This window comes from Chlamydotis macqueenii, chromosome 3 (genome assembly GCF_036417535.1).
Source record: "Chlamydotis macqueenii isolate bChlMac1 chromosome 3, bChlMac1.mat, whole genome shotgun sequence".
In the NCBI taxonomy this organism is placed as follows: Eukaryota; Metazoa; Chordata; class Aves; order Otidiformes; family Otididae; genus Chlamydotis; species Chlamydotis macqueenii.
In genome coordinates, this window is record NC_141558.1 from 72,062,784 (window position 1) to 72,087,151 (window position 24,368).

The 24,368-nt window shown below is 43.1% G+C and overlaps 1 protein-coding gene across 2 annotated transcripts in view; it reads right to left on the bottom strand.

Moving 5' to 3' along the window:
* The window catches only part of STUM (stum, mechanosensory transduction mediator homolog), a 49,801-nt gene extending 27,288 nt beyond the window's left edge, over positions 1 to 22,513 (bottom strand). For both annotated transcript variants that reach the window (XM_086745693.1, XM_086745694.1), the window contains exon 1: positions 22,250 to 22,513. In XM_086745693.1, the coding sequence (XP_086601819.1) occupies positions 22,250 to 22,436 (187 nt within the window). In that variant the 5' untranslated portion in view covers positions 22,437 to 22,513. The remainder of the gene's footprint in view (positions 1 to 22,249) is intronic.
* Positions 22,514 to 24,368: the final 1,855 nt, after the last annotated feature.

Below are 24,368 nucleotides of genomic sequence, written 5' to 3' on the forward strand. Positions count from 1 at the left end.
GGCTGCATCAAGAGAAGCGTGGCCAGCAGGTCGAGGGAGGTGATTCTCCCCCTTTACTCTGCCCTGGTGAGACCCCACCTGGAGTACTGTGTCCAGTTCTGGAGCCCCCAACACAAGAAGGACATGGACCAGTTGGAGAAGGTCCAGAGGAGGGCCACAAAGATGATAAAAGGGCTGGAGCACCTCTCTTATGGGGACAGGCTGAGAGAGTTGGGGCTGTTCAGCCTGGAGAAGAGCAGGCTCTGGGGAGACCTGATAGCAGTCTTCCAGTACCTCAAGGGGGCCTACAAGAAAGATGGGTTAAGGCTGTTTAGTAGGGCCTGTTGCGATAGGACGAGAGGTAATGGTTTTAAAATAGAGGGGGGTAGATTTAGATTAGAAATTAGGAAAAAATTTTTTACGATGCGAGTTATAGAACACTGGAACAGGTTGCCCAGAAAGGTGGTGGAGGCCCCATCTCTGGAAATGTTCAAGGCCAGGCTGGATGATGCTCTGAGCAACCTGATCTAGTTGGGGATGTCCCTGCTCCTTGCAGGGGGGTTGGACTAGATGACCTTTGAAGGTCCCTTCCAACCCTAACCATTCTATGATTCTATGAATAGTCCCCCCACTTTGACATTGCCCCCCGAGTGCATGCAGGCTCATACCAAACAGCGCAGCCAGCCTCTGAGTGATGATGCCTTTGTAATATGCGGAAACAGTGCTATCTATAGTGTAGTCTTTCTTTAAAAGAAATATTGACTTGGATAAAATCATAATTTCTGCAAGCTCTTGTCCTCTTCCGTCTGAAAGCAAAGCTACAAGAAACACTACAGCTCAGTTGAGAAGGTCAGAAGAATAGATGTTGAGGAGCTGGGTTATCCACAAACAGTTAATGCCTTTTACATGTCTTCTCACCTGAATTCTCCCTGCACATCACCATCTCTAGGAGTTCTTGCATTCCCAATTTGCAGGAAATAGCATTGATTTACATTTATTTCTGTTACAGGACAGATTTTTCCCTTTGCCAAATAATTTCCAATATTTGCTATCTAGCTACTGGTCAGCATTAGATAAAAATGCATACACATTTGTTGATAGATATCACAAAGAACAGAGTTTCCAACATCACAATATAGCCTGTAATTATTCTGAGTGAAATATGAAAAGTAATACCTCTATTACACAATGATTCAAGGACACCATTCTTCAGAGGTTAGGGAAGATTTACATGGTGTGAGATGTACCAGGAAAGTGTTATACAAAGAGAAACTGGAAGTTATCATAGTTCTATCCTGCTTGTCATTCTTTTTTTATAATTTGCACGTTGAATAGGCTACAATGAGGTTAGGGACAACAGAAAAATGGTTCAACTCTTCTTTGCAAAACTGCTGGAAGCACTTATCTAAGTGTTAAAGGATGCAGCTGAGATGAGACTCAGACTTTTAAATGTCCCTTCCTGCTTTAGTGAGATTCCATCAGACCCAGGGCAGGGGACTGACACTGCAACACTAGACTTCACAACCTAAACAAAGATGATGTTTTTCTGCTTCTGTATGTTCTCCAGTTTCACAGTTCTTAGTCAGTTCTTACTCAGTTTTCCATGGTGTTTTCTAACAGGGCTGTCTTTTGGGGTTTTTTTTGTTTGTTTGGTTGGTTTTTTTAGGGTACCAGTCCTGTAGATGAAAGGGAATTCACATTTGCTGCTTGTGCATCAGCCAGGGCCAGGACCTCCTTGTGGTAGGCAATTTATGAACCCTGGAAGATGTTCCTGGTCCCAAAGAGCTCATATTGCAGTTCTTGACTATCCCCAAAGCTATTCCTGCCATACCTTCTCAGGAACTGGTGTTATGTCTCTCAAGAGCCTGTGCGTCTCTGGAGCAGCTCAAAAAGCCCTGTAACCTCCAACCGACCAAGGACCACTATTTGTACTTTGCATGGCTTCCCCAGTTCAGGACTCTGGAGTAAGTGTCAGGGAAAGCAGAGGAACACATCTCCTTGGAAAGAAGGGGTGGGCGTAGAGGGAAAACACTTCTAGAAAGGGCAGTCTCAGCTGAGGGACCATCCATCTAACCTTTATTCGTTCCTGTGTCGATGTTCTTTTCCTACAAAAAAATACATCTGTATTGGGCCTGGATTCATCTCTGACATAAATCCATTGACCGCCATGGAGTTACACTGGGGATTAATTTGGCTTATCAGGTCTAACCTGAACTTGGCAGCAGTTCAGAAGTGCAAACAGCAGAAAGGCAGTTATTTTAAATAATGGTAACGGGCCATGGCAAACATTATATGCCTGCTGCTCTGTGTGAGGCTGAATCAAATCTGAACAGGAACTTCAACAGGGCTAACATAAATGTGCATCCATGCAATTTGAGCAGAATGAGAACTTGTAGAAAACTTATCCTATATGCATACATACGCTTTCCTAACTTTTTAGCAAGTCTGTTGTGCTGTACAGGCAACAGGCTCTGCTTTGTACAGCAGCTAGTGTTGCTCTCCTTGCTCCCTAGCTGAGCTGGACCACGGTACCTGGTGATCCTGGCAGGCTTTCCAGGCTCACCTTGTCCCCAGAAGCTATATAGCCAGGAGACTCATTATCCAGCTTCTGTAACCCTGCAGCTTCTAACATCTGACTGTGGTTTAAGCTAATTTCTGGTCTGATTCACTGTATTAGCATTGACACTGTGATGTGAATTTAGTTTATGGGACTGCACAGCTGAAACTAAGGTGAGATCTACACTTTAGCCCACTACAGAAAAAGGCATCTTGTAAGTCTCCTACCTCAGCAGAGTGTGTCAGTGTCACGCAGCTCCACTTGTCTCTCCAGCGACCCTAACCACCTTCCTCCCTCCCTCTGCCCTGGAAATGTCACAACGTTATCTCAATTTCTCTTCTTTTACAAATGAGGCTTCTGTCCCCTTTGAACCAGTTTTCACTAAGGTCTGCAAAGAGTCTGGGTGAGTGTCAGGAGCTGTACTCCATCTGCAGTATTTCTGGTTCCTAGTTCTGAAGTACATTAGGGTCTTTCTGCTCTCTGACATCTTGCTATCTGCCTTTTTTTCTTTCTCCTACCATATCCTCAATGTCTCTTGCTCACATCGCCATCTTTCTTTTCCTATTTCACAGAAGCACAGACTGAGCCTCTGCAATTCCCTTCTCCCTCTCTTCTAGTCTCTCCATACCATGCCTTTTAAACTTCATCCACACATGAGCCTTTGTGTGCCATCTCCATTTCTATGCCAGTGACTCCAACTCCTGCATCTCTTTAGGACACTTCTCCCACGTCCTGCCTAGTCTTTCTGGGATCTCTCCTTGAACATCCTCTTGTCTTAACGAAGAAGGCAAAGTCAAACACAATTTCCTTGCACAGTGAATGTTTCTCACTGATGACAGCAGTGTGTCATCCTGCAACACAAAACCCCTACCTTGAATTAGGGATCTGTTGTTGTTCCTGTGTGACCCAAAGTAACTTGTTGCAACAATTTATTTCTGTAGTTAACAAATGTCCCCATCCATATTAGGAATTTACAAAGGCTAAATCAGTTAAATCACTGTTGTGTGATTTTTATTTTTTTATTTTATTTTTTAAGACTAATAGGTCAGATACTTTTCCTACACACGTAGATATCTGCAGTTCTAACCACTAAAATGACAGAAGTTATACTTTCTCCTGTTCAAGGTCATTAAGTGGTGGCAGAGACAGCTGTTCACTAATGCAAACTGTGGCGAGTTCATGTTTAGTGGTTGGTTGTTTTTTTTTTCCTGTCCCCTTAAAGCATGGGTTACTGCATGCTCCCTGAAAGAGTGGACCACTGAGATACTGCTATAGACCACAATGTTCTCTTCTTGCTTAAGAATTCTTTACTCTTCTATGCTAATCCCTTCAGATGCCTGAAGTGTACTTCTACAGTCATTACAGCTTCCTACACTTAAGCATTAAATAACACCACACTTATAGCTAAAATAATTAATTTTTCTTTCAGTGATAAAAACATAGCATTTTTTTCTTCCCTCACATTTTACAAAATAAGATTTCTAGTACAGTGTTTTACAAAAGAAACAATCTGACACATTCTGCCATCTTTTATTGTGCCTGCAATTAAAAAAAAAATGCATGTATTTTTAGCTGACTGTGCTACAGAGAACAATCTGATAGCAGAAGCCTGTTATTGTCATTCAAAGGAACATTTGCTTAACCAGATGCAGTCATGAAAAATTACCTTAAATTTTACAATTATTGTTTTCGAGAGAGAAATAATTGTTCCATGCAAAATCCAAAGATGTCAATGCATTAGGACCACATCACAGAGCAGCTGCATCTTATTACTCTCCTGGGAGACAGACTGGAACAGGACCACCAGCCCTCTGGGATCATCAGAGTCATCCACAGCAATCTGCATGTCTCTATCTCAGATATTAGGGCTATTAGGACAGTGCAGTAATCTAAGCAGAAGGGCCTGCTGTGGGATCTCAAGTCTGTAATGACTGCACTGCGCTCTACAAATGGAACCACTGGCCTATGGCAGCTCCTTGCAGGGAAAGGCAATAGCAAGTTGGCACACAGGATGACAGGGGAGAAGGGAAGTTTATGTTCAAGATTCATGGATCAAACTCTTTAATGAGAAGTTCCTAAGGGTTGTGCAGACCGCCTTAGTTCTCGCCCAGAAAATACTCCTCATGTAAAAAAGGAATTTCTAAACACAGTAAAAGCACTGGGTGCTTTACTGGGCTTAGCAAAATCAGAATCATGGGTGGGGCTGGGCTGTAGGTGGAGCAAACTAGCCTAAATGCAGGATTTGTGAACCATCACTGCACAGTGAGCTCAAGGCTGTGGTGCTCCCATGGCAGTTCCTGCTGCATTCCCCTGCAAGAAACTAGAGGCAGCTCAGGACTCTAGTAATCTTTGCATTCACCTTTGTAACTTGCTTTGTATTCTTCTCCACTGTTGCATAAGGCCCAGGTGTTTTGGGTCCAACATTCAGATCGCCCTTTTCCTTTCCCGAAAGCCTCAAAATCAACCTGTTCCTGCAGAGGTAGAACAAATATAGAATCATAGAATGGTTAGGGTTGGAAGGGACCTTCAGAGGTTATCTAGTCCAACCCTCCTGCAAGGAGCAGGGACATCTCCAACCAGATCAGGTTGCTCAGAGCCTCATCCAGCCTCATCCAATCCAATATTGCTGCTTAAGCTCTCCAGTAACTCTGTCTCTGCTCTTGGAGGGAACTAGGTGAACATGAGCTGCCATCAGGGTTGTGTTTGGTCTTTTGGCTGAATGTTTGGAAACTGGAATGATGCTTTGTGCAAAGCCCACCATGCCTTACCTGAGAGATGGTAAGGCTGGCAGCAAGATGCTTCAAGCCCATGCATGTGCTAGTAGCTATTGGCCACATGGAACTTGCTCTTCTAGACCATCTGATGAAAAGCAAGACCAGATTTGGAGTAGGATGACAGTGGGAAGAAGATTGGACAGAGTAAAGACAGCGTGATCAATTCCTCTTACTACTAATTGAACTAATACTGATCAAAACATAGAAGAAAGGTCAGTCAAAGGCTACTACAATACAGAGATGCAATTATAACTTGTGGGGTAGGAAGTCCCTAAAACACAGAATACCTTAAGGAATAAAGGAGTATCAGGAGAAGGTGTTGAGCTTGTTTGCTGACACATTGGCTGGCTGTACAAAGCAGAACTTGTCTGGTGCTGTGGGGAAACTCAAGTCCCATCATTGCCAGCTGAGTGGCAAATCACACAAAACAAGCGTAGTCTGCACCATGCATGGGACCCATGTGAAAAATCACATTTCTGCATCTAGGATTAAGGTAATATGAGTCTACTGGAAAAGTGCTTCTTATTTTCCAGTTAGTGAAGATTAACAGCTGAGCCAAACTGCTCAGCAGGGAAAGAACACAAGCATAGTTCTTATTCTTCTCAAATGTCTGGCCCTAAACTATTTCAATAATTCAATAATTTAACATATGCAAATAACTCTGCATACATCTTTCTACTTATTCTGTTTTGAACATACTGTCACTTCTCTCCTAATGTCCCTACTGACCAATGGCAGCACTTCATCTAGTTCCTTATCCTAGCATTTCGTAAGTACTAATGACACCTCACTGCATGTCTGTGTAATTACGTATGCTAACGTTCTCCTCCTCCTGTTGAAGAACAAAAGGAAGGCAGAGAAGTTAAAAGTATGGACTTTGGAAAACACTTATGCACCCAATTCCCACTGAAATAAAGGAATTTCAGGTTAAATCATGCCTGAGGCAACAGCAGAAGAGCTGTAGGGTTACTAGATCAAATTCTGGCTTTCCTAGTTTGGCCTCACTGCCCTCCAAGGCTTTCGGCTATAATGAAACATACAGATTAGGAGCATGTACCAGAAAATGAGGATACTACAGGATATTAACAAAAGTACATTTCATAAACTGTGACAGCACAGGAAAGAGAATTTTATTTCTTCCTGTCTAAGCAGTGCTAATGGTATGGGTTTTTTATGACTTGAGGAGAGCAGAACTGGTCCAATAGTGTACTATCAAATGCTTATGCTGTGCAACTATGAGGATTTACAGGCTGAAGAGGACCAGCTGCCACACAATTAAATCTCTGTTTAGTACAGGTTATAAGCTCATATCAGAGTCAACAGAAGGGAATGTGTATCTCTGCCACAGCAGATTCAGGGCAAAGTCTTATTAAAACTTTCCTAAACTTAGCTTACTTTACCTCAGGGCAAAGCCACAGTTACTAGTAGATGTTTTCTGCTGCCATCTCTTGATGTGAGGTGGTGTAATCTTCAGCTAGAGCACGGAACAGACATTGCTACTTCAGCTGTAACTGCTGAAGCTGCCACAATCCATTTTCTGATCAAGTTGCCCCAGAAGTCAGAAGACAAGTGCGAAGGGAAACCTTTCTACACTAGTCATCACAACCATAAATTTGTGCCAAGTGTCATCCTGGCTGGCTTGGGTGAAGTGAGGAGAGTGAGTTGCCAGTTCTTAAGATTCATCTGAGTTCACCTGTCAGTCCCATTAGTAAATACAGCAGCTCTCAATGCTATTGACATGGAGCACGCAAGGACCTCTCTCATACTTCCTCTTCCATAGATAATGCATAAAGGAAAGAACACTGTGAACATCCAGCACAACCTTAAAGGAAGGGATCTAAGTATCACTATGAGCAGTGTAGCCAGAACATCTGCTCAAAGGTGTTCCACAGTCAGCAAAGCTAACAAGATTTTAGACTGTGCTAGAGGAGGGATGCTATGGAAGAGGTTATAACGGCATTACAGAAATTAGTGACATGCTATGGTGAGTTGATCTTGGCTGGCTGCCAGACACCCACCCAGCTGCTTTCTCACTCCTGTCCCCCTCCACAGGACAGAGGGAGAAAATAAGATGAAAAAGTTTGTTGGTCAAGATAAAGCAATGAGATCACAGGCCAAATAGACTGGACTTGAGGAAAAATCAATTTATTGACAATTAAAATAGGTTTGGATAGCAAGAAACAGACAAATTAAAACATCACACTCCCCTCCCCTTATTCTCCTCCCGCCTGCAGGTTCAACTTCACTCTTTTATTTCTGATTCCTCTACTTCTGCCCCGCTCTGAGCAGTGTGGGACAGACAGGGAATGGGGGAGGTTGTGGTCAGTTCACAGCAGTTCCTCTTTGCTGCTTGTTTTTCCTGATGCTTTTCCTCTGGTCTGGTGTTGATCATTCCATGGGCTGCAGGAGTCCTTTGGGACAAATCTGCTCTAGCATAGGCTCTCCAAGAGTTGCAGTTCCTGTCAGGACTACCTGTTCCAGTATGGGTTCTCCACACATGTCTCTTTCAGCTGTTCTCCCAGATGTGTCCCCCCTTCCCTGCAGGACTCTGTGGCCAGACCCTTGCTACCAACACCCAATACGCATACACTTTGGAAAAGAGCTAGCACAGAGCTATGGGGAAGGGCAATGATAGTAATTACAAAAATTAAAGGGTTTTTTTATGTTGAGGACTCATGAGAAAGATAGGTGGTCTGTGCTTGACAAATATAGAAATTACATGAGACATGGTAGATGTAGATACATTAGGAAACGGCATGGAGGTCAGACCTACTTATGAGTTCTTGTAAGGACAAGATGAGATCCAGAAAGATGTGTGGGCAATGCATGATGTATTTTGAAACTACTAAAGCAAATGCCATATTTTGCGAACTGGTTAATGGGTAGCTTTCATGTGACCTAACTTCAGATATCTGCAAAGGAGGTGTCTTGATCTGAACCAGTTACCCTCTGCAGTAAAAAAAAAAAAAAAAAAGACAGAGGCCCCCAGAGGGTGTGATTCACTTAACTTATTTTAGGGAAGAGATGAGTCACATGCTGGTAGTGCCTAATTCCTCCCCACAGACTATAACAGCAAGCAACTCAGATGCACTGGTAGATGAACCCCACCTAATAAATCCAATAAAAAGAACACTTGCCATTAAGCTATTTTGACTAAATAATTAAAACAAACTCTTGCTTTGGTGTATCAGCTAGCTAACCAACTCTTCTAGGAGGAGCTTTTGCTACAGGCAGGTTATTGCATTTAACTCTCCATTACAGATCTTCCTTTGAAACATCTAGTACTGGATACAGTATGAGGTACAACAGAGCAAGAACTTCATTCTGCAGGACTCCTATGCCCTCAGTGTAGAACAGAGCCATGTTATTATGGATACAGAGGGAAGATGGAACCTAAACTATGATTTATGGTATCCCTGTAATACCAATACACATATTATTTTTTCCATTCTTCCCTGCTGAGAAAGAGAAGTAAAGATAAGTTCTTTGTTCTGACCATTAGTTTATCAAAATGACCTTAATCATTGCCTGAAGGCTTTGCAATGCTGATGAAATGCTCCTGCAGCAGCAGGAAGACATCTAAATTTGGTGTTTCTAGCTCCTTTCATTTCGCCTTTCTTCTTGAGGGTATCTTTTTCCAACATGACAGTGTTTGCATGGCTCAGATGAGCCCTGTTGCTAAGAAACAAGTTCCAACTGTGCCTTTAAAACTCTGCCTTTAAACATACAACTCAAGGAAATATTTTTCTTTTCATGACACTGTATTATGTGTTTTTATTAAGATATTTTTTTTTTAAAATCTGATCTGACTCTTGGGGTTACATTTCTACCACAACCTTCTGGAATAGGACCTATTCTTTTTTTTGTTGTCTGTACAGTGCCACAGTCACCTACATAGTTGTATAAATAATATATTTTAAAATACTACATTTTAAGGTCATAGTAAGGGCCCATTTTGCACACAATTGTGGTGTAATCAAGAAGGAATACAGTGGAGCCTACTTACTGTAAATATCTGTTAATACTGACCAGTATTAATACGCACAGCGCAAATCAGTGTTCTTTCAAATGGCAGCTCTAGAGCACATCTGTGCTTGTTTGGCTTTGGGTTTTGGTTGAGTTTTCTGCCATGTACCAACTGAAACGGGCTGGAGTCCCTGTCATGTGTACAAGATAGTATGTAATTTTCATAGGCATAAAGCAGGTCATAGGATCACGTGAGGGAGTAACCTGCACATCTGAACTACAAACTCCCTTGCCTATGGCACAGACATCATCTTGCTTCCTGATGAACACTAAGTCCAAGAGTGACAGACATAGTTCATTAAAAACAGTTTCCTTGGAAGAGATGAACGGAAAATAAAATATGGCTGTGTGATTTGAGGCACTGAATTGCAAGAAGTCTGTGTAGATTTTCTTGCCAGTTCTGCCACCAGCTTCCTGGACAATCATCAGCAGGTTATTTCCTCTGACTTCTCCATTCAGACTGCAAACAGTTAGTCTGTGGCATAACTCTTCCTTCATATTTCTGTCATAACAGGCCTTGAGTGTAGTCTGCACTTTATGGTGCTGCTAAAATAATGTAGTAAAACCCTGCCTGGCTACCTACTTGGCATTTCTTATACCAGTAAATAGTGGACCTCTTGGGAAAGACCTAAATCACAGCCACTGGAATAAGGTCTCATGTCATTTAGGTATCACTCCTTTCACAAAATATATTAAAGAACATTTGCTAGTATATGATGAAGTGTCATAAATATTTAAAATAAAACCACATTTGTAAGGGAGAAGGCAGAACAAGTTTTGTGATGTAACAGCCTCAGATTTTTAGCTTTGGTTGCTGGCTGATTTAAGAAATACAATTCTGAATGGGTGTCCTATTTAGTACTGTGACTCAGGAAGAGTCTTCTCTAGTTTCAAGAGCAATGTAAGAGCTCAGTTCAGCAACGCTTCTTTACAGTGAGTAATACTTATTCATAGGAGCAAGCTCAAGGGGCCAGCTCAATGTTACAAGAAGCAAAAATGGTGAGCACAGAGGTGAGGCAAACTGGTTCTAGAGGCTCAATGCCACATTGTTCTGCATGTTGTGGATTCTCAGTTCTGACAAATGGGTTTACCCTGAAATGGGAACATTTTGTACCTGTTTTGCACTAGTCCAAATAATTGTTTGTTGCTCCAAGTAATGTCACCTGAAGTCCACAGAGCAACTAGAAAGGGGACATCCTCTCTGTCCGGTTCTGCCTTGGTACACAGCGTAAACAAGCACTGAAAGAACACCTAGTGAATTGAAAGCACTGATGTGAGAGCAGAACGTATACACATATGGGCCAGACTTTCAGTTGCACCATGTATACTGTATTTTAGCTAATATACATATCAAAAATCTTTTATTCCTTGTGTCAATAATATTATGGACAGACTGTTATCGTTTATTCATTACAGTAAAAGGATTCACTGTGTAATTGCTGAGCAAGAGTGGTTCCTGGGAACTAATGCTTGGTCTAAACTCCATTCCTGGCTCCACCACAGGTTTCTTCTAAGTATCCGCTGCACGCAGCACAAGGAGACAGATCCTACTTTTAACTACTTTGCCTTGAATCTACCATCCAAAGTGGGAATACGGAGGCTTAGCTCTGATGGAAATGAGAATTGGCATGTTGGCACCCTTGTGTATAAGGAGTTATTTGGATTGAGATGAGCTGGTGACACAGAATGGCTGAGGGCTGGACACAGACACAGCTTGATTCAAGCTCTGCCTTGCACTTGTGCAACTACCTACACCTCTGCAGCATGGGTGTCAAAGAACACTAGCCTTCTGTGGCAGTATCTGATGGAATGGGCTAGCCCTCAAGGCACAAGAATCAGTTCACCATGTACAACTGACCAATGTAAACAAGAGGAAAGTTAGATCTCCTCAGGGAGTCCGCTTCAAAGGAGTGCCAGGAGAATCCATTTCAGTGTCATTTTTGTGGGATGTGTGGGAAGAGCAGAGGACTGAGTAAAATAAGCACTCAGGTGCAAGTCAATGTATAAAATTCCCTTCTGACTTTTAAAAGAGAAAATGAGAGCATTTTTGTACTCACAATTGCCAATGATTGTAGCCCTTGTGCTCTGTTCTCTCTTTTATATGAGACAAGGAACCATCCCACCAGCTCTCTCTAGCCACAATGAAATTTCGGGGGGGGGGGGAAATCTCATGATGCTGAGTCTAAAATACTGTTTTAAAAAAAACTTAGTTATTTGTTTTCTAAAACCCCTGCTAAGCCTTCTCTGGTATTGATCAGTTTGTCAGGTGCAGAGCTGAAGAACAAAGACATGCAGCAAAAACCATAATCGTCCTTGCAATATGGACAGGAAGATTTGGCAATGCTTTCACAATTAAATAGATGAAGAGAGATAATTTCATAGCCCAATCCAGAGAATCTGCACTCACTAAACTGTCTAACTAGGATTCTATGATTCTAACAACATCAAAACCAATGTACCTGCTTTTTCAATGGATTACTTGATAACCAGTCTGGTGCAAATGAGTTTGGAAACAGGTCTGATTTGTTGCAAAAATTTCACAAAGATGGAAGAACTGTGCCAGTGCCACAACTAGAAAGGGATTTTCTTCTGGCTATGCCTCACAAATGTTTCAATTTGTGACCAGTTCTTTCTCACAGTCCTAAATCTTTTGTGAACCCTTCACACTAGGACAGAAACTCAGAGTGGGTTGCAGGGCAATGAGACTTGTTACATCCTTACAGCTGCTCTGTGTGTATTCACCCAGGGAGGTTCAGCCATGCTTTTAGTTAGAATTTAGTCTTAAGATTCTTGGAACCAATTTTCAGTGGAAAGGAAAATTAAAGCTTCCTGACTCCAAAACAGTGTTTACAAGAAGACATTAAAAAATAAGTCTTCTCATTTACAGGAAGTATAAATACATAAACCTTGATCCAAGAGCTTATTTCATCTTGCTGTAAAGAACTTAGTCCTAACCACTGTCAGTGAAAGAGGTCTGACTATATGGACCTCTCCACATAGTGATTTCTATGGTGTCAAGTTGCCATTTCCTTTCCCCAACACAGCATAGCAAATAAAATGTTGGATATTCACACACACAAAAAAAATCATGTTTATGGAAATCAAATTGTCATGGCAACAGAAGAGGTCTTGCAAGTATTTTAAAAATAGCAAATTAACAAAACTCATTTATGAAATCTAAAATCCATTCTTTTATAAATGCACTTAAAAATCACATACAACAAATGGTTTTCTACCTACATAAGGAAGAACTCATTTAAACCCGAGATCTCCCATCACCATATTGGCATATGTAATAGATATATGCATACAAATAAATACATATTTTAAAACTTAAAACAGAAAAATTGTTTCAGCTGGACAATGTTATACTAATGTGATCACTGGGCTTATTTTATTTCAGGTAAAATAATTTTGTATAACTATTATGAATCATACTCTGTAAAATGACTCAATTTTTCAACATAATAAACTTGTAACAACAGTTCACTATAACCTATTTATTAATCTTCATTAACATTTCAGTTCTTCAGCAGCTTATAACACCTAAAAATGTACACTTTTTTTCAAAACAACACTCTTATTTGGCTCAATTGACATTTTTTTCCAACACAATCTCAAGATTAATTTGACCATTTAGCCTTTGCGTTCTTTACAAACTTGCTTGTGTTGTAACTGAAACGAAATGATTATCCACAAACTCGGAGCATTTTTAAGTTTTGTGTGGATATTCATCAATGCTTGTGGCAAACTGAGAGCTCAGCCTAGATAAATGACAAGCTGGTGAGATGCTGGATCATTATCTGTGATATGTTTAAGTTCATATTCACAAAGACAGCAGCCTCAGTCCACTGAGCATTATTACTGACGTTAGAAATGTGGTACAGGTCAAATCCCTGCAGTGAATGTGATTATGTTTCCAAGAGCTCCTCTATTGATCATATTAACTCCTTCCTCTAGCAAGATCATGATCCACTCTGGACATATCCTTTGTGTATGCTTATACTGGAACTTTTAATTTAAGTTAGTGTATTACCAATCAGCTTTCATCAACCATCTCATTTATATTTACTGCCCTAGATATTTCATTATCCTGTGCTCAAAGACCTGAGTGTCTGTGGTTTTGTGGCAGAGTTGTACATTAGATAGCAATGTATCTATTTTTTAAATTTAAAAGCTTAGCATAATATTGTCATCCTCCAATGCTGAAAAATCATAAATCAGGTTCTCCAAAACTGAGATTAAAAAAAAAAGCAGCAATTCATTCTTTTTCCTTGTCCCTCCCTTTTTTTTTTTTTTGAGAGAAGATGATATCTTCAAATCCAGCTCCAAAGCCATGACAGCTACATTTTTTTTTTCTTTTCTTGAAAATAGATTCTTATCAAGAGCCTCAGGGGACAGAGTTCTAAGGAAACACCAAATATTGTGAGAGTCAGGACTGCATTGCCTTTTTAAGGGGTTATCAAGTAGTTAGTTGTTTGGTCTGTAACTCCCTTGGAATGGAAAAACGGATCTTGGAACTGCCTTTATTAATAAGGACTATACTGCTGGAGGAAGGAGGGCTTCAAACTGGTAAGATGACTTCAAACTGGTAAGATGACGAGAAAACAATCAGTGGAAATTAGTATTTTAAATAAAATATTTAAGTTCTGTCTACTTATTTTTTTTACTTAACTCTACACACAATGAAACCTAGTTAAGTTTATAACATCAGAAATCAGTAAGTGAAATATAACTAGGCAGAATAGCATGTGATTTTTCTCAAGCTCTTACAATATTTTAATTTTGGGGCTCCTAGTTAGCATAAATGCTCAAAAACCCTGGGGAGAGTGGGAAGATAACTAGGGATTGACTCCTTCACTTAATGAAAAAGCTCCCAATCTTCAGCAGAACCAGGGAAACCCAGCTTCCACATTCCTAGAATCAGTAGGGCAAGCTCAGTCAACACAAACCTTTCTTTCTCATGTGAAGCTGGGCCCGTGTTGATGTCAGGTCCTGGGTCTGACTCATATTCAGTGATGTTCAAGGTTGCTGTGTGATGCTGGCTGCAGCTCTCTGTTAAGGAATATTGGTGTCACACCAGCTTTCTTGCATCTGCATTGCATCACACCACAACTGCTCCAGTTCACAGACCAGCATTTGAAAGGCAAGTAAGCTCTAACTGCAGCTTCAAATAATGTTGGACTGTGAACTGGAATAGCTGCAGCAGAGGTGGGAATTCCCTTCTGCTTCCCTTGCTGTAACTTCCAGTAGAAGCTTTGTAAGGCACAGACAATATTTTTAGTTGCCAGCAAGGTTTCCCAGATGTCAAAACCTTTACACTAGCAAAATCCCAAGTATTGAACATAAGTACAACACTCTAAAGTGGTTTACCTTCTTCCAGATACAGGCTGGAAGGCATGTTGTATGAGGAGCAGCTGAAGACTCTGGGCTTGTCTAGTTTGGAGACAAGGAGGTTAAGGGGTGATCTCATTGCTCTCTGCAGTTTCCTGAGGAGGGGAAGTGGAGAGGGAGGTGCTGATCTTTTCTCTTCAGTATCCAGCAATAGGACAGATGATAATGGTTCAAAGCTGCGTCAGGGGAGGTTTAGACTGGATATTAGGAAGCATTTCTTTACTGAGAGGGTGGTCAAACACTAGAACAGGCTCCCTCGAGAGGTCGATGTCCTGTGCCTTTCAGGGCTTAAGAGGCATCTGGACAATGCCCTTAACAAGCTTTAACTTTTGGTCAGCCCTGAAATGGTCAGGCAGTTGGACTACATGATTGTTGTAGGTACCTTCCAACTGAAATAGTCTATTCTGTTCTATCTTTATCGACCAGCATCTTTGCACAGTGCTACAACCAAGTCCATATACATCCACTGTAGTGCTGCAACTGTGTAACTTTAAAGTTGTACAGCTCTAAAATAAAGACAAGTCCAAAGACAGAAGAAATAATGTTATATGTCAGATTGACATTATATCTCATAGAAAATAAGAAAAGAAAGCTCTCTTCCTTTTTCTCCTTTCCAGGTTACCTCTGAATAAAAGTCTTTGTAAATCCATTGCAAACTCAGTCCCTTTTACAAGCTTAGGGACTATTTTAGACTCCCTTTACCATCCAATCACTTGTTTCTCTACAGAATTGTTTACAGATTCTAAAGCTCACCTTTCTGCTTTATGCCAGTTGCTGCCACCTACGGGTGTTTGTGTTCAGGGTGCTGCATGCCATTTGATGGGTAAGAAAGCCTGAGGAATCTAGTTTCTGCTTCCTGCTCCTCCCTTGACTATCCTGAACAGCTCCACAAACTCTCAATACTCTTTTCATGGTGTAACAGAGATAAAATGGTAGTCAACTGCTGCAGGCAATGGTGCTCTGAGTTTATAAATCTCTCCAACACCCCCTTATTCAGAGCAGGAAAACAATTCACCTCCATCCTGCAATCCAGACTAGCCAGAATTCACCTGTCAAAAGCACTCTCCTCATCCAAGTTACTTCTGTCTTCAAATCCTTTCACTCCTTCCCTCTCTTGCTGCAAGAAGTTTCAGTTCTTTGGCCTTCTCACCAAATCTCTGCAAGTGTACTTTTCTCCTTCTGGGCTTGATTCTGCATTTTTCTTCATGTCACACCCTTTGTCTGGAACAGCCTACCAAACTCCTTAAAATTCAGTTGGTTTACTTGGCCATTTAACAGCTCTTCTCTGCTGTCTGCTTCTACCTTCACACTTAATCTTCAAATACATCTGTCCAAATTGCATTAAATGACAAATGAGACAGCAAAATGCTGAGCAAACGCTGTCTCCTTATGTGTTCGTTAAGCAATTAATACCTCCACAGAAGTGCTTCAATGACAGCAGTGAACAAACACCGGTGAACAAAAACGTCACTGGCCATTTCTTTTGTCTTCTGTTTTGATAGAAACAGAAGGCATGAGGGAGAAGAGAGAAACCTGTTTGCATTTAAGTTAGTCTGGCACTGACAGTGATTCAAAAGGAGCAGCACTAGGTTCGTGCACAGCTTGACAGTGAAATTAACCAAAAGTTGTTATAAAAGCAAGTAGAGCTCAACAGCTGACTTTTAACAACCAAGAGCAAAGAGCAAAAACTGACTAAAGGACATAAACGATACTAAGTATTTGGACTGTGACAAACTGTAGTCAAGAACAAGGCGTTATTGTGCTTCTGCTTTGTATGTCTATAAGTGCATTTGTAAAGCAAGGGCTGCAGGAGGATGCTGAGTAAGAAGGCATCTACATGCTAAGCAGACAAACTCAAGGAATGGATCCAGTGTAAAATGCATGAAAGGGAGAAAGAAAAATAATATATTAAGTATTCAGGCAAGTATGGGCTAATAAGATACAGCTGCAAAGTGTGAAAAGCAGCTTTCTTCCTAAAATACTGCAGGGCATGCCATTGAACATGGGATTAAAACTGAGGGGCCACACCAGATCCCTCCACAGAAATAAAACTCTATTGTTTTTGCTTATCAGATACACAGGCAGGAGTTGTCACAACCAACGAGCTACAAACTTGAAATAATTTGGTATTTATTCTGATCGCAAATTATCTGTGAACTACTCTTGAGTTTTCCAAGCTTGTTTGTTGCTCTAGATGGTCCAGACACTTCATGGCACAAAAGTGTTCCAGACTACCCTGTACTGGCAAGATTGTTGAGTGACTGTTCAATATGATCAGCCAAGTAAGTTATATAAGACACTTCTATTTCTCACTTAAAGAGCTGTTAAAAAAAAAAAAAATCAATGGCCTTCTCCATACTGACAAGAACAGGACCTATAAGAGTAGAAACCTGCAGATTGTTCTTGTGCCCAACTTTACTTCACCATGAGGAATATCTACAGCATAGCTGATACCACTGCTACCAGCAATGCACCAGTAACTTGGATGCACACAATTTACTGCAGGTCTCCTTTCTCACCTTGCACATGCAGATGAAGAAATTACCATGAAGAACTTCTTGACCTTTTCAATGGAAAACACAAAAAACTAATATTGTGAAGTCTACCACCAAATACGTTTGCTTTTAATTATGTTTTCATGAACAAATAGCTTGTTTATGCAGACTACCACTGGTCTATATGTCACAGGCTGAAAGGCAACGTTACCTAAAGAATTCTGGCAGTAAAGTTCACAAACACAAATTCATACAAACAATTGAAAAGCCCTTGTTTTCCACAAATGAGCTTGTAAAACACCCAGATTCATTGCTTTGAACATTCTTGGGGGGGGGGGGGGGTGTGTGATTAAAAAGTATCATAAATGCCAAAGTAAGTTTGAGATTTTAATGCACAGATGGTTGAAAGCCCCAATTTCTTATCTATAATATTTATCCTATTGTAGATAAGAAAATTGGGGTTTTTTCTTTGAAATTCTTTGTTTCAATAATGAAGATGATGGATGTTTGCTTGAGGCATCTATTTACCATTCCAACAACAAAAATAAAATGTGTATTGATAATTTTATGCAGATCTCATCCCTGCAGCTTTCCTGAGTGTTGTGTTCAGTACTTCTGTTCAGCTCTTTGGAGAGCTCATTCTGCTGAAGAGAGCATGACTTCTAATGAGAGCCTTCTGCAGATGCTTGGCTTCTATAAATTGAGCATTAAAGTTATGTTTATATAGCTGAATGTCTAGCCCTTGAACTCTATCACGACTGAAGCGGAATAAACAGATGGCAGAAGACTCGTGACACAGAGCTGACACACACAGGAACAGGAGCTGTACAGCACAAAAGAAAAAAGTTCAGTAGGCTGGGAATCATCCCTTCTTTCTCCAAATGTCTGTGAGAGGCTGTTGCTTATGATGTCCTCCACTGGCTACTTCATGGCACATGGGTGACTGCTCTCCTATCTTGCACTGGCATAATTTTATGCTACATATTTCAATTACTCCCTGCATAAAAATAGTATACATGTATAATTCAGGCTGTGATCCAAAAGTCCACCCCCTTTCTGACAGGAGGGATTAATCTTGGAGAATACCTCATACTTTCAGATAATTCCACTTACTTCTCACATTTCCCTCAAGTTCTCCCCCTTCGTTTTCCCCCTCCCACACACGTGATGTCGAGGGGAAAAAAAAATGGGTAGGAAGGAGGGCAAGATTCCCATGTATCAGCTTGGGGAATGACAAGGAGCCAGATCTTCTCCCACGCTGACTGGCACACGGCAGCTCCAACAGAACACAGTCTGCCAGCTAAAGGGCACGGCCAGCCCCTTGTCTCAGTTGCCATCTGCAGCATGTACCGGCTGAAGGTGCACGCTGCTCAATCCTGCAGGAACTCAGAAAGAGAGGATACACCACCATTTATCTCTGCTAGTGTCATCATCTTCCAGTCTCCAGGGCTTGTCATGGCATGAATTGGCCCTAAGGCAAACTAGAGGTTACAGTGTCTGCAGGATGGCTTTTGCTGCAGCACTGACTGAGAATACCAGCTCCCTCCTCTCCCTTTCATATTATTCGCTCCTTTTATGAACCTGAGCTAGGGACACTTTTGTTACAGCTCAGCCCTGCAGCTCTATCAGATGCAGATGAGGAAGACCCCACCAGACCATGGAAAATTCTGATTCAGGATGTCTCCAAGTGGTTGCGTCTATCACAGTGAATGGAAGCAGTGTGTAATTTCAAGGCTGTTCTGCAAAACAGATTACAAGTAGACAGGCTAATCAAGCTTTTTTAGGTTGTATTTGGTCTGAATTTTAAGTTTCGGCAAGGCAAAAGTCAACATATCCCCTGGGTATGAAAAATTTCCTATGAGTCTTCTGTAACATATATGCAAAGAGTAATTAAAACCCAGTTTACAATGCACCTTAAAACCTCCAGGTCTGGGTTACTACATAAAACCCTGAAAATTAACCAACTGAAAAAAATAAACTGACTATAAACAAAGATAAAGTGTTACTTCTCTGTCTAAATAGAGTACTACTGCAAAACATAAATAGCATAAAGGAAAAATAAACTGGATGTTTAAAATTCTCAGACTTCATAGATGACTTCCATAACATAGGAAAGATAATTTAACTAAAAAAAAGTAGAGGCTTTCAGACTCTGAGAGTCTGGCTGAGCATTTGATAGAACTTGCGCTCCAATGCAGGCTATTTAGACATCTCTGGTCTGACATACTGGGCCTTAACGAACACCTCAAATGCACTGGTCTCCAAGCAGCGGAACACTTGGTTTATTCAGAGTTGCTCAATTTCTTGTCTATTCCAGTAGCTTCTGACCCTTTATTGCAATTGCACTGCAGAGTCTATACATGAACGACAACTACATGCAAAACAGATGAGGAATGAATTCAAGGGACAGAAAAATAGAGAAGTTCCATTACCACCTAAACATAGTCACACTGTCCACCACAGCTGGCAAAATATACAGCAAGCTTGTGAAACATCATTTTAACATGTTATAAATCCAGAATTTTGCCATTTAATTCACTGGGAACAGGCTCACATCCGAGATGTGAATAGTTCACACCACTGCAAATTTTATTTATTTTACAAGAGTTGCTCAGTCCATCGAGATGGCTGAAGTGCGACAATGACATAATATCTCTTTTTACCCTGACTATTCCTGCCAGATCTGTGTTCCTCCTGTTTCTCCTTGTGTGTGGGCTATGTGATATACAACAGGATATGGCTGAGATTGTAAATAGCTGTATTCTAGTTGAGTATATTATCTCAGAGTAATTTTTCTATCAAAATGCATATTATATTAGCAGCTTTATTAAGAGAATGATTCACTTATGTACAGACTAAGCACTATGCTCTGCATACAGAGTTTAGGATGTACCTCCAAAACAATGCTTTTTGCCAGTCTATGAGAATGCCACACGGAAGAATTTCTTTTAATTTGTAGTTTGTTTGTTTTGCTCCTTTCGCAACAGAAGATCAGGAGGAACAGTGGCATAGACAGAAAGCACTGCTGAAAGCCACACATCAAATGTAAAACAAGTTTAGGAAAAAAAATCTCCACCTGTTAACAAAAACAGGACTAAAACCATTTTGGGCTTGTCCAGCCAGTCAGTGACAACATAACCAACGTGGCTGCAAAGTCCAGATTCAACTCTCCAGCTTTCCAGATGGTATAGACTGGGAGCCCTATACACCCCCCTTTAGAAAGGAAGCACTATGTGCTGTCGTTCCTTACTGACACCTTCCGTGTGAGGGTAGGCACAACACTGGCTACCTCCAGGAGCCCCACAGCGGCAAGGAGCCAGAGAAGAGCTCTGGGCAGATAACACCTCAAGCCAATTCTGGTATGAGAACGGCTTATAAGGATCTACCCTCCTAGGATGACAGAAGAACACTGAGGGGTTTCTAGTGTGCTGTGAAAAGCAGCACACTATGAAGTATGAGATCACTCAAATGAGGGAAAGGGCACGGTAAGTCAGTTTTTTCCTGTACATCTACAGAGAAGAGGTAATGTCTTCAATACCAACGGAAAACTACATTCACTTTGAAAGCTCTGGCTTTGAACACCTCTCTCTGAAGACAGTGGGAAACTAAGTGCTAAGTAACAGTAACCTAAAATCCCATGAAAGCAGTCAACCAGAGAGTTTCTGTTTGATTCATCACTCCAGGTTCTTCAGGTGGCTGCACACAAGGGATGTGAAAACAACACACCTGAGCACACATCTGGAAGCACATGTATCAATGCCATTATTTCCACAGGAAAATTCTGGGTTATTTCAAAACGTGGAAGTTTTTCTCTAGAATACATCTGAAAATTCAGAGCAAACACATTGGAATAACAATGGCTTGTACACAGTATACCACTCAGACTTTGGTAATACTTTAATCAGAAGAACTTTAAGAGTTTCAGAGCCATTAAAGAATTCAACCACCTGAAACACATGAAGTAGTTAAGGGCAGGGCAGTAGCTTTTTAAAAGCAGGGCAAGCTGGAAGATACTCCCGTACCACAAGGGAGGCTTCTGCAGTGGCCATAGTAGCAGAGATGGTGACCAGGAATAGACTATGAGAGACTCAAGCTATGGCTTTTTGTTTATTTGGTTGGGATTTTTTTTTAATATGATTGCTTTACTTGCAGCTAGAACACTCGTATTTAGCCTTCTGTTCCAGGTGCCTTTGTAGTGTCCAAACTCTAGGCTCCACTTGTAGTGAGCAAGTCTTTCCTAACTAAAAAGGTGGAAAGGGAAACACAGAAGGGATTACAGGCACAGCTTAGGGATGCGTTACCCGAGTCGCTCACTAGGGACTTCACATCCAGAAAGAGTGAAGCCCAACAGTTACTCTGGACATCGGTTCCTTACAGGGATGAGACAGGACCAACGTTTTTCGGAGGTCTCCTTAGGAAACTCGGAAGACGGGCTCTGAAAGCTCGCCTCTGCCGGTGAGTGATGGGGTCGGTCCGTGTCTTGGTCCTCTGACTAAAAGCTCAGTTTGTAAGAGCCGTGACAGCCGAAGCCCTTCCCGTACCCCACACGATACCCACCGTCGGGCCGTGCCCCGCCTGAAGAGAGCGGAAGGGTCGGAAAGCGGCGGGGGGATGCTCAGCCCCCGTGGCCGGTGACCGGCCTCTGCCTCCCCGAGTCACGCAGCGAAGCCCCGCCGGGCGCCTCTCGCCCCGCTCCCGGCCCGAGGAAAACGCGCGCGCCCGCCGCTGTCCTGAGGGACGGGCGGCCGTTGGCCCAACGGCTCCCCGCCAGCCCAATCTCCCGGGGACCCCGCTCCCGCCGCAAAACTTCCCCCCTCAGGGCGGAGAGGCAAGCTGCCCCCGCTCCCCTCCGGCGGCGCCGTCAGGGAAAGTTCCCGCCGCAGCGGGGTCCGGCTTCCCCGGTAAAGTAGCGACAGGTGGGGGGACAGAGCGCCCCGCCGCCGGCAGACGCTCGCCCCGCGGGCGGAACCCTCGTCCCGGCTGCACGGCGGCCGCCGGCGCCCTCCCGCCGTGGAGCTCCTTACCCAGCCCCGGCACGAAGGTGTTGAGGAAGAGGCAGATGACAGCAACGGGGAACGGCATGTAGGGGATGGCGGCGCGCAGGGGCCCCTTCTTCTCCCGGACCTGCACCACCACCCCGCTGGAGGGGGCGGTCCCCCGGCTGGGCTCCCCGGCCGCCGCGCTCTCGCCCTCCTTGGGGAAGGGATCCATGGCCGGCGCGGCACGGCCCGGCACTGCCGAGGCTGGCGGTGCCCTCGGCGGGGCTCCCAGCTGCCGCCGCGCGCGCTCCCGCCGCCGCCGCGCTGCCCCGCCTGCGCGCGCGCGCCTGGGTGCCCCTCGGCGCGGACCCCTCCCCTGCCCCCGCCCCTCGCGGGTTCCCGCCCCGGTGGCGCCGCTCCCTCTGCGCTCGTGTGCCCCGTCCCCCTCCAGCCCCGGGCTCCCGGCCAGCCGGGTCGGGCCTCCCGCCTGGGCTTTACTCCGCGGTCCGTTACCAGCGGCGTCCGTTCGAAAAGCTCCGCGCCTCTGAGGCGGTTTGGGCCAACGGCCGCGCTGCCCCCCACTCCCCCCCGGCCCCCATACTGCCCCGCCGCCTCGCACCCCTCCTGTCAGGGGCTGCCCGGTCTCTCACGAAGCCCCGCTGGCTCCTGTGCCGGCACCGAAATTTGTCCGATTCGTCCGAAATCGATGTGAGCGGCGGGGGAAAGCCGGCCGCCCCCCAGCCCGCTTCCCGGGCGCGGCTGCATGGCGGGCCCCGGGAGGGGGTGCACTCCTCGGCAGGCTGCTGGTCACCCAAACCCGCCGGGGAGGGGAGGAGGGGGCGAGGGGCCGCTCGCTTTAACCTTTGGGAAGGGGAAAAGCCGTTTCAATGCGAGGGAGCGCGGAAGCGGTGATAAATAATGCCCTGTGCGGTTTTAAAAATAGCGGGTGTAAGAAAAGGTGTAAACTAAACGCACACTCATTTATTGTTTGCAAAACCCTGCTGTAAGGGGGCGGGGGGAAAGGGAGGAGAGCCACAACAATTAGAAGGAAGAGAAGAGAAAAATAAATCCCTGAAAAGCTAATCGCAGTTCGGGACGGTGTGAAAATCTATCTTGATTCACTCGGTGAAATATCCCTTTGCAGGGCTGGCGGTGATTGTCCGGCACACAGTTTAATGGATGAAACAGTAACAGAACTTGAACGTGTCTGTAGCTAAAAACGATGACGGGGCCGGTCATTGCAGACAAGGTTCAGCAGAGAAAACAGTAAAAATATTAAAGGCATTAATCCTGATATAAAATGTTGTGTGACACACCCACAGGATTTTTGCATAGGATATAGAGGGTAGCCTGTGTCTTGCTGCACATTTCAAAGCTGTAGTTTTGCTGAGGAACTCTTGCTAGGAATTTACACCCCAGCAGAAAATGTTGAAGTGCTTTGTATATGCCACTGGACTGCCACCTGATAGATACGTGATTCAACAGTTAATTGATTTCAGTACAAATTGGTACAATGAAGTTAGTACAATGAAAAAGTTACGTAAGTGAAATGACACAGATGCAGAATCCTGTTCCTAGGTTATATATTTTTTTACTTTTCTAATAGCTGGGTTCTGAACCATAAAAACATAGGCGTCCCGTGTAAAATCTCTTATTTTGAACAACAGATTTTCTTTGCTTATCTACTGAGTGCCTTTCATCCAAAAAAATCCTCTAACTTCTTTTTGATTAAGCACATGGTTTAGACATATTTCGGGAGCATATTGGGCAACCTGGCTTGACTATTTTTTTTTTTTTTTATGGTGACATTGATTTCTGTCAAAATAGTTCATGACAGCCCCTAGACACAAAGCTATTGGAGGGCTGCGCCTTTCTCTTGGAAACATCTGATGTAACTGCCGTGAGTTCTGTCTTTCTCTGCTGGTTGATCAAACTAGTCAGATGAGAAATCTTTGTGGTATTAATATCTACTAATTAGAGCCTGTACAAAGCAGAATCCACACTTGGAACATTATCAATAACTTGCAGTGATCTAATTCTCTATAGTCCCAACCAGATTATGAACTGATAAAGGTTCTGGAAATTGTGTGTGGGTGAGCCCACTTTACCTACACTAAAAGCAAGCAAAAGGCCATTGTCTGAATAGCCCAAATAGAAAATCACA